We start from the raw sequence: 16,802 nt of genomic DNA on the forward strand, positions 1-16,802 counted from the left end.
ACAGCTCATTAAAATGTCTGCTGGTGTTGTCTTGTTTGTCCCCGGTGTGGCCACTAGAGGGCAGACTGTGGTGACTGTTTAGAAAAACCTACATCTGTCAACACAGTCACGTCATCGGGACTCAAGTCTCCATCACATAAATTATAATTACGTTTTAAGGTAAAGACATTGTTTAGGGTGAGGTTTAAGGGAAAGTGTAACTGTGACAGGAAAATAATATAATAATAATCCGAAAAGTAAAAAGCAGATAAATCAATTCTGTCAAGCAAAATAAAATAAAGAAAATAAATTAAAAACGAAGTGCATATGAGAAGGAGCAGAGGCGATTCTAGAGTCTGTAGGGGCCCTAAGCAAAAATTCCCAGGGGGCCCTTCTGACCAGTGTTCATCACCATGATGATATAAATCGTCCGATACCAAGGAAAAATTTAGGAATTATTATTATTATATTATTATTATTATTATTATTATTATAATGTGGGTTCTTCACAGTGTAATGTATTTTTTAATTTTATATTTATATATTTATATTACAGTGTAATGTATTTGTTTTATTTTATATTTATTTATTTATATTACAGTGTAATGTATTTGTTATTTTATATGTATATATTTATATTACAGTGTAATGTATTTTTTTATTTTATATTTATATATTTATATTACAGTGTAATGTATTTTTCTATTTTCTATTTACATATTTATATTACAGTGTAGTGTATTTTTTATTTATATATTTATATTACAGTGTAATTTTTTTTTTTATATTTATATATTTATATTACAGTGTAATGTATTTTTTTATTTTATATTTATATTACAGTGTAATGCATTTTTTTATTTTATATTCATATTACAGTGTAATGTATTTGTTATTTCATATTTATATATTTATATTACAGTGTTATGTATTTTTTATATATTTATATTACAGTGTAATGTATTTTTTATTTTATATGTATATATTTATATTACAGTGTAATGTATTTGTTATTTTTTATTTATATATTTATATTACAGTGTAATGTATTTGTTATTTTATATTTATATATTTATATTACAGTGTAATGTATTTGTTATTTTTTATGTATATATTTATATTACAGTGTAATGTATTTGTTATTTTTTATGTATATATTTATATTACAGTGTAATGTATTTGTTATTTTTTATTTATATATTTATATTACAGTGTAATGTATTTTTATATATATATATAGTTTTTTAAAAGCTATTTACAGTATTTTAGTGTTCTTTATATTACTACTGTTTTATAATGTGGGTTCTTTACAGTGTAATGTATTTTTTTAATTTTATATTTATATTACAGTGTAGTATATACATATATATATATATATATATAGTTTTTTAAAAAGCTATTTACAGTGTTTTTTGTTTTTTTTTATTATTATTATGTTAACCTTCAGGTTGATGAGCACTGGTCAGAAGGAAGGGGCCCCCTGGGAAATTTTTGCTTAGGGCCCCTACAGACTCTAGAATCGCCTCTGGATACGGTCCTCACTGACACCACCACTAACACCAGAGGGCGCAGCTGAGCTGAATCCCCCCCCCCCCCTCGGGCACCGGCACTGCCTCTCCCCGCCGCCACAGACGTGTCCAGCTCTCGGCGCCATGGCCTCCTCTCAGCACCGACACGCCGTCTTCTTCCGCTGCCGCAGTCTGGACGCACACGAGGTCCGCAAAGTGGAGAATTACTTCCAGATTCGCCGCAAATCCAGCGGAGGAGAGAGCGGCTCTGTGACGGAGGTCTGCGACAGAGTTTACTGCATCGAGTTTAAAGAGCGACAAGGTGAGGAGAGAAGAAAGTGAACCTGAAAACACCTTTATTTGTCTTTTGTTTCATCCATTTTATTGGTTAAAGAAACACAGAGAGGAGGAAAAAAAAAAAAAAAGGCCAAAAAACACAGTTTTACTGCTTTGTTTTTCAAACAATTTATTTTCACTTTCACTTTCACTTGTATTTTTTATCTCCTGTAACCAGAGCTGAGGCTGGACTTTACACTCCTGAAATAACAATAATAACTTTTACTCCATGTCTTAAACTCTTTAAAAAGTTGTGTCAAACTTTACAAAATGTTCATTTTCATACGATTCAGTCACTAAAACACATTTATCTGCTCAAGGAAGGCGAGTAAATAACTATTAATTAAAAACTAATCTGATTTCTGATTACTCAGATTCAGATTACTTGATTTTAAATGTAACTAACTTCAATTACAGGTTACTTTATTAGTTACATTCAAACTGGTTTTGCCAATATTGACTTTATTTGAAGTGCATTTTTAACAGTAACATAGTTACAGACATTTTAAGTTGAACTTCTTGACTGAAATTAACATAAATACACTAAAATACATTTATCTCCTCAAGGAATGCGAGTAAATAACTTTATTTATGAAAAACTAATCTGATTTCTTACTCCTTTAGAAAGTAACTTAGTTACTTTACTTATGACTTGATTTTAAAAGTAACTAAATTGGATTACAAGTTACTTTATTAGTTACATTCAAACTGGTTTTGCCAATATTCACTTTATTGGAAGTTCATTTTTTAACAGTAACGTCAACAATGTCTCACCGGACGTTTTAAGTTGAATTTTAAAATTATTTCCTGGTTAAAAAATAAATAAATAAATATATATATGTGTTTTTATTTAAAAAAATACAATACAGTGTTTCTTGACTGAAATTAACACAATTACACTAAAACACATTTATCTCCTCGGGGAATGCGAGTAAATAACTATTTATGAAAAACTAATCTGATTTCTGATGACTCAGTTTCAGATTATTTGATTTTAAAAGTAACTAAATTGGATTACAAGTTACTTTATTAGTTACATTCAAACTAGTTTTGACAATATTTACTTTATTGGGAGTGTATTTTTTAACAGTAACGTCAACAATGTTAAAAACTATTTCTTGAAGAAAAAAATACATGTTTATATATATAAAAAAAATAATAATAAAGACTTTCTTGACTGAAATTAACATAAATACTTACTTATGACACTATATAACATGACGTATGAAGAAAATACAATCTATTTCTAATATGCTTTTAAAGGGACGGTACAGCGTTTGTTTTTTAACTATATTTTTTTATTGATGTATATTTTGGTATCGATGCTGAAAACATGGCTGCCAGTGGAGACGGAAAGAAAAAACAGATTTTAAAGCTTGACTTACTTAAGTCTGCGGTGTCTTGATGTTTGGAATCCTTTGTTTGCTTTGACTGAAAATACGCACATGTACCATAAGAGGCAGCAGTAGATCAGCAGCTAGCTTAAAATGCTATTGTTTTTCTATGGACGTTGATGTGGGGAGTGGTTCGCAAACGGTAATAATGCAGCAAACATGCTTTTAAAGACATGATAGACTTAAGCTGATGCAGATTTTTATCAGCGCTGCCAAACGCTAACGGCGGGTTAGCGGCGTCAACGTTAGCGCATGGCGCGTTGCCATGACGACTGACCGGAAAAAGACGCGCGTGACGTCATGTTTTACGTGACTCCCCGATTTGTTAAAACGAGTCTCTAAAGTAGCGGTAAACTTTAAAAACAGAGCGCTTCAGTTCGACTGTAGGCGCGCTAACAGCGCTAAAAGGAGCTAATGCAGCTAACGGAGCTAACGGGGTAAACGGTGCCTGGACTCGCGGTGCCGCGGCGCGCAAACATGACGTCACGTGCGTCTTTTTTCCGGTCAGTCGTCGCCATGGAAACGTGTCATGCGTGCCCGGCACTAGATTTTATTTGTTGAGTGGCTAAAGTGGACGTTGATCCTGTTGTTTTCCAGTTCCACGTTCCATGAATTCAGTGTTTTGTTGAGTCCGGAGATGAAGATGTCCCTCAGCGACTCTTCCTTGACATCCGGTCAGAAAGGTAGAGGGTGAATGATGATGATTTTTGTCTGTGCTTTAGCTCAGCAAAGAGTCCTGCAGAGGCCAGAACATGTGCTGGAGTTGGCCGATGGTCCTCTGGTCCTGACCATCCAGAGCAGCCCAGGATCTCCCGGCTCAGACCCGACCTCCATCTCCACGTCTCCAGTTGGTGCAAAACGGAACGTGACGTCCTCACAGGTCGGCATGGAAACCCGTCCCAGTGCTTCAGAAGTTGTGGTTGTTTTTGTGGTTCTTTTGAAATGGGTTGGTTTGCGAATTTAGCTTTAGAACACGTTTTATTGCATGTTTTTGAATGAAACCTGTGGGGTGAGAAAAATACGGTGGCCCTGAGGTGCAAAACACAAACGCAAATCACAAAACACAAACGCAAAATCGAAAAACCACAAAAACATTAACTCAAAACGGAAACGCAAATCACACAACACAAAAGCAGAAAACACCAAAAACATTAACTCACAACACAAACGCAAATCAAAAAACACAAACGCGAATCAAAAAACACAAAAACATTAACTCAAAACGGAAACGCAAATCACACAACAAAAAAGCAGAAAACACCAAAACATTAACTCACAACACAAACACAAAAGCAGAAAACATTAACTCACAACGCAAACACATATCACACAACACAAAAGCAGAAAACACGAAAACATTAACTCACAACGCAAACACAAAAGCGAGTTAATGTGTTCGTGTTTTATGCCTTTGTGTTTGTGTGATTTGCGTTTCTGTTTTGAGTTAATGTTTTTGCGTTTTTTGATTTGCATTTGTGTTTCTGATTTGCGTTTCTGATTTGTGTTTTTGATTTGTGTTGTGTTTCTGATTTGCGTTTGTGATTTTTGTTTGTGTTTTGTGATTTGCACCTCAGGGCAACCGTAGAAAAACATGATCGCATCAATTAAATGACGCTGCATCGAGACAAAAAGAACAGTTCACTAAAACTGTTTCATTCTTTTTCCCCTCAGTCTATTCCTGCTTCAATACCGCCATCCAGTGGTGAAGAGTATCAACTACGCCGTGATACTTACCTCCTTAATTATCTTCAGGACTGCGACGAGGCAGGGAAAGAGCTTGAGACAGAGCTTGCCTCAATGGCCTGCACTGCCCAGCTTTATCCAGAGGAGGGCAGGGTTCTGGTCCGGAGATTAGCTCGACCTGATGCTGCAGACGAAGGCACAGATTGGAAAGCCGGGGTGGACGAGCTCTTCGATGGCTACGTGTGCCACTTTGAGGTGGACCGCCACAAAGTCAAGGCTTTGCTTTGCAAAAACGTGGATCCAGTGAAGGTTTACGGTGAAGTCGGTTTGGCTGTCGTGGTTGGCAAACGCGTCCAGGTTCAGGCCAGGCTGGCGGACGTCGAGGGCTCGGTCGCGAAACCGCGAAGGTCGTCCGTGACGCAAACGAGCACGCGACGCCTCGGCGAGGCCAAGCTGCGCCTCCTCTGGAGAAAAATCGAGCGTGATTTGGGGCAAAAATTTCCAGACATTAGCGTCACGCGGGGAGATGCGGGTCAGGTTGTTTTGGAAGGTTCTGCGAGGGAGATCGTTGAGGCTGGCGAGTTGATCTCTGAAGCAGAGCGTCTGGTGTCAGAAAGGACCGTTTCTGACGTGAGCCCACATCTGTTGGCCTTTCTTAGGACGACCTACGGGGGCCCGGGCATGCTACGTGGCGTCTTAGGGGTTGGCGGTGAGGTTGAAATTGAGTTACGGGACACGGCGATCCGCTTCCTCTCCCTGTCTGCCGATAACCTGGATGACCCAGCAAAAAAAATGAAGGAAAAGTTCAAGGAAGTCAAGATTACTCTGCCCCATTGCACCGCGGTACCACCTGAGCTTCAGGACAAGCTCAGGGTCAAGTCGCAAGAGTTGAACCGAGGACAATGTCGGGCTCAGGTCATGTATGGCTCCGACACCACGGTGTACTTAGTGGGCCACGCCAAAGAGGTCGAAGACCTGAATGAAACGGTCGAAGAATGTATTTTAGACCAAGCGAGCATCGACGACAAAGTCGTTCTCCCTTTTCCAGAGTTGGTACGGCTCTTACCAGAACTGCTGCAGCTGCATAAGTTCGATTATTCAGGGGTTACTTTCTATCCTCTAAGCTCTTCCTCTCAGTCCACCGTGGGTCTGGAAGGTCCATCCGGGAAGGTGACCGAGGTTAGGAAGAGGCTGGCTCCATTTCTGGATTCCCTCATTCAGGACAGCGTCACCATCAGTCTGCCAGGTGCGGTGCGGTATTTTGAAAGTGCCTCGGGACAAGAGAACATCTTAAGAGTCGCCCGTTCCCGGAAGTGTCTCGCAAAGCTTCGCGCTGGTCAGGCTTTGGCGTCTGGCGGAGGGGACGCGGTCGCCAACTACGCTCCTTGCGACGGACTCCAGGTGACGGTGTGTCTGGGTGACATTACCAAACAGGAGGCCGATGCCTTGGTTAACGCTGCCAACGAAGATCTTGACCACTGTGGAGGCGTCGCTGCTGCCCTGAGTAAAGCAGGCGGACCAGAAATACAGAAGGAGAGCGACGCAATCGTCAAGCGAACGGGAAAAATCCGCACGGGCGACGTGGTCGTGACCGTGGGCGGGAGATTGCGATGTAAGACGCTGCTGCATGCTGTAGGACCTGTATTTAGTAAAGCAGGCGGCAAAGAAAGGGTCTTGCTGATCAAAGCTGTGCAAGCTACTCTGAATATGGCCGAGTCGATGGAGCTTGGCTCCATAGCGATGCCCTGTATCAGCTCCGGCGTGTTTGGCGTCCCGGTCGCCGTGTGCTCCGAGGCGATAGCGGCGGCCGTGAAAGAGTTCGCTAGCCAAGGAGGTCGGAGTCTGAGAAGGATAACCTTGATTGACAACAGAGGAGAGGTGGTGAGGGCCATGCAGGACGCATGCGACAGGCTTTTCCAAAGAACGGGCACCGCGGTCGGTACGCCGGGTAATTCGGGGCTGCAGGTGGACGCTACCGCCCAACACGCAAGCGCGAGAGGAGCCACTGGTGGACCTCCTGAAGTCAAAGTTGAGATTGTCGAGGGGACGATTGAGACTCAGGCGGTGAGAATCTTTGTAGATTTATTTAAGGGCATAGTTCGGAGTTTTGGACATAAGACCTATTTTCCAACTCAGCCGGTGTGATGGAGACGTCCGGAGACGTTTTCAAGAAATTTCATTCAGTTCTTCTGGTTTGCCGAGTTCGCTGGTGCTATGGCTAGCGCACGTCGATGGTACCAGCTAGCATGGCGTTAGAAACACTCATACCGACTCCACAGTGCACCCGAGGCAAATCAATTGTAACGGCAGACTATCGACAGAGGTGGAAAAGGTACTAAAATATTGTACTCAAGTAAAAGTACCAATACTTTGATGAAATATTACTCAAGTCCCGGTAGAAGTAAAAAAGTAGTTAATTTGAAAAGTTACTTAGTTACTTAGAAATATGACAAGGGGTCAGAAATCCAAAACTATTTTGGAGCTCACGAGCCCGCCGCGACACAGGACATTACGTCACTTTTGGCGTAGCGCCCTCTATGTTAACGTGCCGTGCTAATGCTAATCAAGCAAAATTTTTATTTTTACTCAGTAACGGATAGGATTTATAAAGTAACTAAGTACAATACTTGAGTCAATACGTGCTCAAGTAAAATACAAAATCCTGATTATAAATTGTAATTAAAATATACAAAATACACACAAAAAAGTATTCAATACAGTAACGTGAGTAAATGTATTTCATTACTTTCCACCTCTGACTATCGATGTACATATCTGTGTTGATAGAATAATATTTGAAGCAAAACTAACCTTACATATTGTATGAATTTTCGAGGGACTACTTTCTCAGCAGCAGCGGAATCAGTCCGCCGCTGCCGGAAATATGACTCGCTGCTGCTGCTGCTGAGACATAAATCCTTCAAATTGCAAAGGTTGGTTTTATTTCAAACATTCTATCAACACAGATATGTACATCGATAGTCTGCCGTTACAATCGATTTGCCTCGGGTGCACTGTGGAGTCGGTATGAGTGTTTTTAATGCCATGCTAACGTGTACCATTGACTTGCGCTAGCCGTAGCACCAGCGAACTCGGCAACTACAAGAATGACATTTCTTGAAAACGTCTCCAGACGTCTCCATCGCACCGGTCTTATGTCCCAAATTCCGAACTATCCCTTTAAATAGACTTTGTCCGCATGTATTCGTTTGGACGATGTGGAATCATGTTGTTTTTCTGCAGGTTGACGGCACGGTATGTCCCATGTCTGGCCATGACCCTTTATCCAGCCGCATTGGACATGGTTTGTCCACAACGGCAGGGCCTCAGCTGATCACCAGGTTTCATAAAGAAGCGGGAGGAGCTACGCTGCCCGGGGACATGGTTCTGCTCGTCGGTTTGGCTCCACTTCCGTCAAAAGCCGTGTTCTTCCTGAATCTTCTGCCCTGGGATAACAACGAGCACGGAACCGCGGTCCAGGTGATTTTGTCTTTTACTGTTAACTATTTTTTTCTAAGAACGGTTTTCCGTATTGTAATCTCGACCATCTTTGTATTTGCCAGGCCCTGAGATGCGGCATCAGGAAGATCCTCGCGTCCTGTGGCATCAGAGTCTTTACCTCACTTGCTCTCCCCGTCCTCGGGACCGGTGCTGTGCTGCGGTTCCCTCACGCCACGGCATGCAGGGTTCTTCTGGAGGAGCTCCACGTCTTTCAGCAGAACCGAGCCAGCGGGCGACCTTTCCTGGTTCGCATCGTCGTTCACCCCACGGACAAAAAATCCAGCAAGGTACGACTGTAATTCATCAGTACAGAATGATATAAAACTGCTTTGTAAGTGCCTGGTTTTGATCTGCAGTGCAAAGTTTGTTGCTCTACGATTTTTGGGATTGTACTCCCATGAAGGGGTTACCAGCAAAATAGTAGATCTAACCCCACATCTGTCTTTTATAGGCGTTCCAGTCTGCTCAGCAAACATTGCGTCTCAAAGGATTCACGAATTATACCAACTGTGATCAAGGTCAGCAGGGGGAACATTTGCTTTTTAATTTTCAGGTTTAACGTGGCAAGTTTTTATATATATATATATATATATATATATCCAGTTATAGCTATAGAGAAAAGGCTAAGGGTGAATTCCAATTCCTATCTTAACCCTCAAGCTCAACCCTTAATCTTAACTGACCCTCAAAACCAAGTGTTGAGGGTTATTTTGTCACTTAGAAATGGGACACCCCTTAAATGCAGATACGTCTTCAGACTGTAGGGGGCAGAATAACGCGAAAGAAGCTGCGTCCAGTCACGATTATTAATTACGATCCGTTTGTCAGTCAAGTTATTAGGTTGTCAGTTAGTTATAAGATGATACTCATACAAATACCACAACCACGGACATATTCAGCTGACAGTTACCACACACCACGGCTTATTGAAAAGTAAACCATAGCAAACCATCGCTTGTCCGCACCGGCCGGCTATTGACAAAAGATCGTAAATAATACAAAATAAATGTTACGCAACAATGACGTCAGTAATCCATAATATGGGCCTAAACTAAGATAATACAATGGTTTTTATCATTTTCATATCTCTGTTAACATAGAAAATACTTCATTTGTAGGGTACTCGCGCCATCTTTGTTATGTCAAAACACGCAATGCATTCTGGGTAGCCCTTGCTCCCAAGGGTGGTCTCGGAAAAAATCTCAATATTGAGGGCGATACAGCCCTTAAACTTCATTTTTCTGAGAATCGGGACAGCACTTGCACTAGAGGGAGCGCATTTTAGAGATTGAGGGTTAAGATTAAGGGTTAAGATAGGAGTTGGAATTGGCCCTAAATCTGGTGAATTTGCCCGTTATTTACTGCTCAATGCTCATAAAGGTTGTTTTTGTTGTTGTTTGTTTTTAGCTTCCTTCTACCGCCACGTCTCAGGGTCTAATATCGACATTACGGCCATGCTGGGTGGAGTGAAACTCCAAATGGTCTGCGGGGACATTGTAGATGGCGGCACCGATGTCATCGTCAATACAACTGATTTCTCCAACAATCATTTTGGTGCTAATTTGGATTATATCATTCACGCGTTTTGATTCGTTTGCACATTAAACACCGGCACGTCTCGGTGTCTTTTGAGGCTAAAGTGTTTTCCCAAACTCCACCAGGTGTCTCCAGAGCTATTCTGACTGCAGCAGGACCTGCTGTCGATGCACAGCTAAAACAACGTAAGCCACCCGAGAAACGCGCTGTAAAAATGTAGTGATATTCATGGAATTGTCATTACGTCAAGCACGTTCCCAATCCGCTCCTTTGCGTTTGCTTTCTTTGTCCAGTGGGCATTCCTGCAGACCTCATGTGCAGCACAGGACCGGGGCTGCTCGGCTGCAGAGAAATCGTCCACGCTCGTTTCACCGGCGATTCAACGGTGATTCAGAAGAACTGCAAGAAGATCCTGAAGCTGTGTGAGAGCAAAGGCTACCAGTCGGTCGCCTTCCCGGCCGTCAATACCGGTTTGTACTGAACACGTGCGGTCGTCGAGTTGAGCGAAAAATCCAATTTACACAAATAGCTTAGAGCTACGCATGTGCTAATGCCGTACCAAATTGGACCGTACCATGTTGGAAACACAGCATTTCTGTCTGCTTCACCTTTGCCATTGGTCTCATAACAGAAATTCTGACTCGTCACCATCATTGTGGTAGAACTTTCTGGAACAAGGCAAACAAATGCAGATGCAAAAAAAAGTTTTACGCTAGCATGCGACCGCCGAAGAAGAGCAAGTAGCAGTGGTCAAATGATATATTTTTTCTCGTGCTGGGCACGTTTAACGCTCAATGGCGTCAACGTTATCGAATGACGCATTTCCATGACAAGTGATCGGAAAAAGATGCGCGTGACGTCGTGTTTACGATAAAATGTGTTACAATGAGTCTCTAAAGTAACGCTAAACTTTAAAAACAGAGGCACACGTACGCAGCTACACAGGTACGCTGGTTATTTGTAGCGCTGCTCTTTTCGTTTAATAAACAGACCGCTCCAGTTCCACTGTAGGGGCGCTAACGGCGCTAAAGCAGCTAACGGAGCTAACTGGTAAACGGTGCCTGGATTTCCGGTGGTGTGGCACGTAAACATGGCGTCTTTTTCTGGTCGGTCAGTCGTAGAAAGGCGCCATTGCGTTAACGTTAACGTGCTCAGCACTAATTTTTTCAGGTGTTTAACTGATCTTTAAAGGTGCATTATATAATAAATCTAAAGCAACTAAAGGCCATAAAATCCTCCTAATATGTCACAGAGACTCTAATAATATACATATGAATAATGTTCATATAACAAACTGAACTCACCAACAACAACAGTACAGACAAAATATTTGCATTAAAAAAAATATTTTGCAGACTGCAAATCATGTTTATGTTTTGAAATCATGTTTTGGCGTCATGTGGCGCCACCTACCAATCATTGCAGTCGGTAGAGTCTCAGTTGCCGAGCAACCACTGGTTGCCAGTCACGTCATAAAACGAAACCTTAAAGACCTCGGTATTTTGAATTTGAATGTAGTAACCGTTTTTTGGCCACATTCGTACATATGGCACCTTTAAAGCTACGTAATATGTGCTAATACTGTACCAAACTGTAGCGTACCGTGCTTGTCACCATCGTTGTTTCTCAGTGGTAGAACTTTCTGGAACTAGGCAAACAAATGCAGATGCAAAATAAAGTTTTACGCTAGCATGCGACCGCCGACCCGACCAGCAAGTAGCAATGGTCAAATGATGTATTTTTTCTAGTGCTGTGCGCGTTAACGGCGTCAACGTTAACTGACCGGAAAAAATGTTTACGTGTTAAAATGAGTCTCTAAAGTAACGCTAAACTTTAAAAACAGAGACACACATACACAGCTACACAGGTACGCTGGTTATTTGTAGCGCTGCTCTTTTCGTTTAATAAACAGACCGCTCCAGTTCCACTGTAGGGGCGCTAACGGCACTAAAGCAGCTAACGGAGCTAACAGAGCACGGTGCGTGGATTTCCGGTGACGTGGCACGTAAACATGACGTCACGCACGTCTTTTTTCCGGACAGCCGTCATGGAAATGCGCCAACGCACGCTAACGTTTATTGCTATATATCCCAACAGGTTTCGGCGGAATGGACTCTGCCGCCGCGTGTAATGCCATGCTCGACGGCATGGCAGCGGCTATTCGGGACTTGAAGCCAAACTCCCTCTCACTCGTCCGCATCATAATCCTGCTGCAGCCCGTCTTCCAGGTTTTCAGGTCAGCCCTAATGGAACTTTTCCACGCCGCAAAAGTGAAAGTAGAGTTGTTTTTTTTTAAGTGTGGATATTTTTTTGCAGATCGGAGCTGGAGAGTCGCTTTGGCCAAATCGCCCCTCAACGCACCTTTGGAGGTTCGTGTTCTCGATTGCTTCGTCTGCGCCTCACGCGCACTTTCTCATGGTCTTTATTTTTTGGTTGATGCCAACATCGCCATGCTAGCGTTCTGTGTTAGCGTGTTGTTTTCGCACTAAATACAGAATAAATGAGGGCCACGGTTTTTGAATCAAACAAAAAGTACGTTTACACTTTAACGTAGCGTAGCATAGCATGAAATCTTGAATTGAGTCAAAAAGGGCTGAGAGAGGATTTAAAGGGTGAATTCCAATTCTTTGCTTAACCCTCAATCTCAAAAATGTGCGCTCCCTTTAGTGCAAGTGCTGTCCCGATTCTCAGAAAAATGAAGTTGAGGGCCAAGTTTAAGGGCTGTATCGCCCTCAATATTGAGATTTACCCGAGACCACCCTTGGGAGCAAGGGCTACCCAGAATGCATTGTGGGTTTTCACATAACAAAGATTGCGCCGAAAAGCTACAAAATACAACGCTACAAATTATTACAATAAAGTATTTTCTTTGTTAATAGAGATATAAAAATGATGAAAACCATTGTATTATCTTAGTTTAGGCCCATATTATGGATTACTGACGTCATTGTTGCGTAACATTTATTTTTTATTTTACGATCTTTTGTCAATAGCCGGCCGGTGCGGACAAGTGATCGCTTGCTATGGTTTACTTTTCAATAAGCCGTGGTGTGTGGTAACTGTCAGCTGAATATGTCCGTGGTTGTGGTATTTGTACGAGTATCATCTTATAACTAACTGACAACCTAATAACAAATGGATCGTAATAAATAATCGTGACGTAAATGTCTTCTTCTTCTTCTTTTTTGGAGTTGACAGGAAGCTTTCGCGTTATTCTGCCCCCTACAGTCTGAAGAAGTATCTGCATTTAAGGGGTGTCCCATTTCTAAGTGACAAAATAACCCTCAACACTTGGTTTTGAGGCCAGTTAAGATTAAGGGTTGAGCTTGAAGGTTAAGATATGAATTGGATTGGCCCAAAGGTTCATAGATTTTATTTTTGAAGATCTCAAATATATTTGACTCGATCCAAAGGCTCAAAAGCACAAATCTCAGCTTTTTTCGTATTACTACTGAAAAATATAGACAACCCACCAATTTTAATGAAATAGTTGATGCATTTCAGTCTGGATGCTTGAACAACTTCTCCTTGTTCCATCATGCAGTATACATTTCAGCCACAAGGTGGTGTTAAAGTACTGTTTATAATCATGTCAAGACTCACCCATTAATGGACCTTAAACAGTGTAGATATGTAAACAGATAAATTAGGACCTCTACACAGGATTAGACAATTTGGACTCAAATCATTGATCTTTATTGTTTTGTTCTTTTTAGAAAAAGCCAAACAGTTTCGGGAGAAGATCTTAAGACCGTCTTCGGCGGCAAAAGACAAAACCGTCACGTCCTCAAAGCCTCCGCCGGCCGCGCTGAGCGTGATTTGCTGCGGCGCGGACGTCGCCGCGGCCGTCAAGAGCGACCTGGAGGCGATCCTGCAGAAGCAGCTGCTTCAGCGAGAGGTGGACGCTCGCGACTTCTCCAGGCTCGAAGACATGGAGCTGGAGGCGGTGCTGTCCAAAGTCAGAGTCCTGGGAATGAGTCTGGAACGCGAGCGGCGTCAGAGCGGCGGCGAGCGAGCGAAAGGCAAGCGAGCGGGCGACGAGGTCTGCGTGCTGACAGGCCTGAAAGAGGACGTGCTGAGCGTCACCGAGCTCATCGGCAAAGCCATCCGCGGCGCGCTGTGCCGAGACATCCAGCGCGGACACGAAGCCATGACGTCGCTGACCGTCCAGTGGTCGATTCAGGACGTCGATGAAGCCTGGCGGGAGCTGAGCCAGCACGACAACCACGCGCTGGAGGAAGCTCACGGGCAGAACCAGGTGTTTGCCGACATCACAGCACCAGACGCGACAAAAGCAACGGTAAACCTCAAGGCAATGGAGGCCACGAGTGTGCAAACGGGCGTGAAATACAGTGTGAAACGGAACGAGACGGGACCAAGTAAGTCACATTTTATACTTTGCGGTCAATGATCGCCTTTTTTAAAGCTACTTTTTAAAGGTGCCATATGTAAGAATGTGGCCAAAAAACGGTTACTACGTTCAAATTCAAAATACCGAGGTCTTTTAGGTTTTTTGACGTAACTGGCAACCCGTGGTTGCTCGGCAGCTGAGACTCCACCGACTGCGATGATTGGTAGACGGCGGTAGGTGGCGCCACATGACGCCAAAACATGATTTCAAAACATAAACATGATTATGTTTATACCTTTATAGGTGCATTATGTAATAAATCTAAAGCAACTGGCCATAAAATCCTCCTAATATGTCACAGAGACTCAGGAATAATGTTCATATAACAAACTGAACTCACCAACAACAACAGTATAGACAAAATATTTGCATTGAAAAAATATATTTTGCAGACTGCAAATCATGTTTATGTTTTGAAATCATTTTTTGGCGTCATGTGGCGCCACCTACCGCCGTCTACCAATCATTGCAGTAGAGTCTCAGCTGCCGAGCAACCACGGGTTGCCAGTTACGTCAGAAAACGAAACCTGAAAGACCTCGGTATTTTGAGTGTAGTAACCGTTTTTGGCCACATTCTTGCATACGGCGCCATACGGAGTTTCGTGTACACTGATGTTACCGAATTCTACTTTGCAGCACTGGAGTTTCCACCGCACTGGGAACCAATGCAAGACGAAACCTTTAAAAAGGTTGAACTGCAGCCGCACACGAGCGAGTACAGGCGCGTCGCCCAGGGTTTCCTCGCAACCGCTAAACAATTCAACATCCGAAAGGTGAGTTCGGCAAAATCGAAGCAGCCGCGTAAGCGTTTCAAAGCCTGCCGCGTGGACACTAATGAATTGCTTTGTCTTCTTGAGGGCAGATCGAGCGAGTGCAGAACGTCCACCTGTGGCGTGCCTTCAGTGTCTGTAAGCAGCGCATACTTGACAAGAACGGTCCAAATGAACTCGGAGAGAGGTCCCTCTACCACGGCACCTCGGAAGAGTCGTGCAAAGCCATAGAAAGGGACAGATTTGACCGGAGCCATGTGGGAGTCCACGGTAAGGAGGTTTGTTGTTGGATGAAAGCCGTTCAAATGTCAGGAACAGGAACAGAACACGCCACCGCCAACTATTACCGTACTTACTACAGTTTATCATAGTCCCATTTGAACAACAAACCATTTGACAACAAACACCTGAAGACACATGACATCTTTCTGAGTTGGTACAAGGTCTGGAAATGTTGAATTATGGCTTCAAATTTGACTTCTTTTATGTATTTTCTATCTCAGGTGCCATGCAAGGAAATGGAGTTTACTTTGCCGTACACGCACAGTATTCGGCCAGATCCTTTTCCCCAGCAGGCGCCTCAGGCCTGAGGCGGTTGTTTGTGGCTCGCGTCCTGACTGGCCGGTTCACACTCGGCGCTCCGAACATGAGGCATCCGCCTCCTCGAGGCACGGACGCCACGGACTGCTTCGACAGTTTGGTGGACAACCAGCAGCGGCCCAGCATGTTTGTCATCTTCCACGATGACCAGGCTTACCCAGAATACCTCATCACTTTCGCCTGAGGAACGAGAGTCGCGATCGCACCGGGGTGCTGTCACAAGGATCAGCGTGGAACACGAGTAAATTAGACGGTTTGCTAATAGCACTTTGTGGCGTGTTTCCATCGTGGTGCAGTTCGGTTTTGGTACAGTACGGTAATGTTAGGGACCGTAAAGCCTTTCGGTCAGGCTTGCATTTTGACTGTAGAACAGTACCTTTACTCGGGTTAGGCGGGAAGTGCCCAACGGCGCGGTACGTAGCGCGACGTTAACGTCATTGAACGCGACGCAACGGGCAACGATGGTCTCAACAAGACGTCAAGCTGCGGCCGTCGAAGGCGCAAGGGAGTGATGCTTTTCTCGTGGGTTAAGCTCCACCCTTACCGTACGGTTCCAATTATTTTGGTACCATTCCTAATGGAAACAACCCAAAAAAAAGGCTTACCGGTCCCTAACCTTACCGTACCGTACCACACCAAACCGCACCACTCGGTGGAAACGCGCCATTAGTGGTAACGATCAATTCGGGGTGCTGTCACAAGGATCCGTGCAGAACGCGAGGAAATTAGACGGTTTGCTAATAGCACTTAGCAATGGCGTGTTTCCATCGTGGTGCAGTTCGGTTTTGGTACGGTACGGTTAGGGACCGTTAAGCCTTTCGGGTCAGGCTTGCGTTTCGACTGTAGAACAGTACCTTTACTCGGTAGGCGGGGATGTGCCCAACGGCGCGGTACGTATCGCGACGTTGAACGCGACACAACAAGACGTCAAGCTGCGGGCCGTTGAAGGCGCAAGCGAGTGATGCTTTTCTGTCGTGGGTCAAGCTTCACCCTTACTGTACGGTTCCAAAAATTGAATTAATTTGGTACCATTCCTCTAATGGAAATGCCCCAAAAAAATATGTACCACACCGAAACGCTCCAC

The 16,802-nt window shown here is 43.4% G+C and overlaps 1 protein-coding gene across 1 annotated transcript; it reads left to right on the forward strand.

Annotated features, from left to right (window-relative positions):
• Positions 1-1,631: 1,631 nt before the first annotated feature.
• LOC310942108 (protein mono-ADP-ribosyltransferase PARP14-like) lies at positions 1,632-15,966 on the forward strand (the record flags this gene model as incomplete). Its single annotated transcript, XM_083907413.1, has 15 exons — positions 1,632-1,809; positions 3,940-4,097; positions 4,889-6,964; positions 8,144-8,380; positions 8,464-8,688; positions 8,853-8,919; positions 9,809-9,955; positions 10,063-10,122; positions 10,231-10,407; positions 12,035-12,173; positions 12,254-12,306; positions 13,654-14,316; positions 14,985-15,121; positions 15,211-15,388; positions 15,622-15,966. 15 exons carry the CDS (start codon positions 1,632-1,634, stop codon positions 15,900-15,902), a joined length of 4,776 nt encoding a protein of 1,591 aa, XP_083763539.1. The 3' UTR covers positions 15,903-15,966.
• Positions 15,967-16,802: the final 836 nt, after the last annotated feature.

The sequence above is a fragment of the Microchirus variegatus genome, assembly GCF_963457635.1.
Source record: "Microchirus variegatus genome assembly, chromosome: 2".
Taxonomy (NCBI): Eukaryota; Metazoa; Chordata; class Actinopteri; order Pleuronectiformes; family Soleidae; genus Microchirus; species Microchirus variegatus.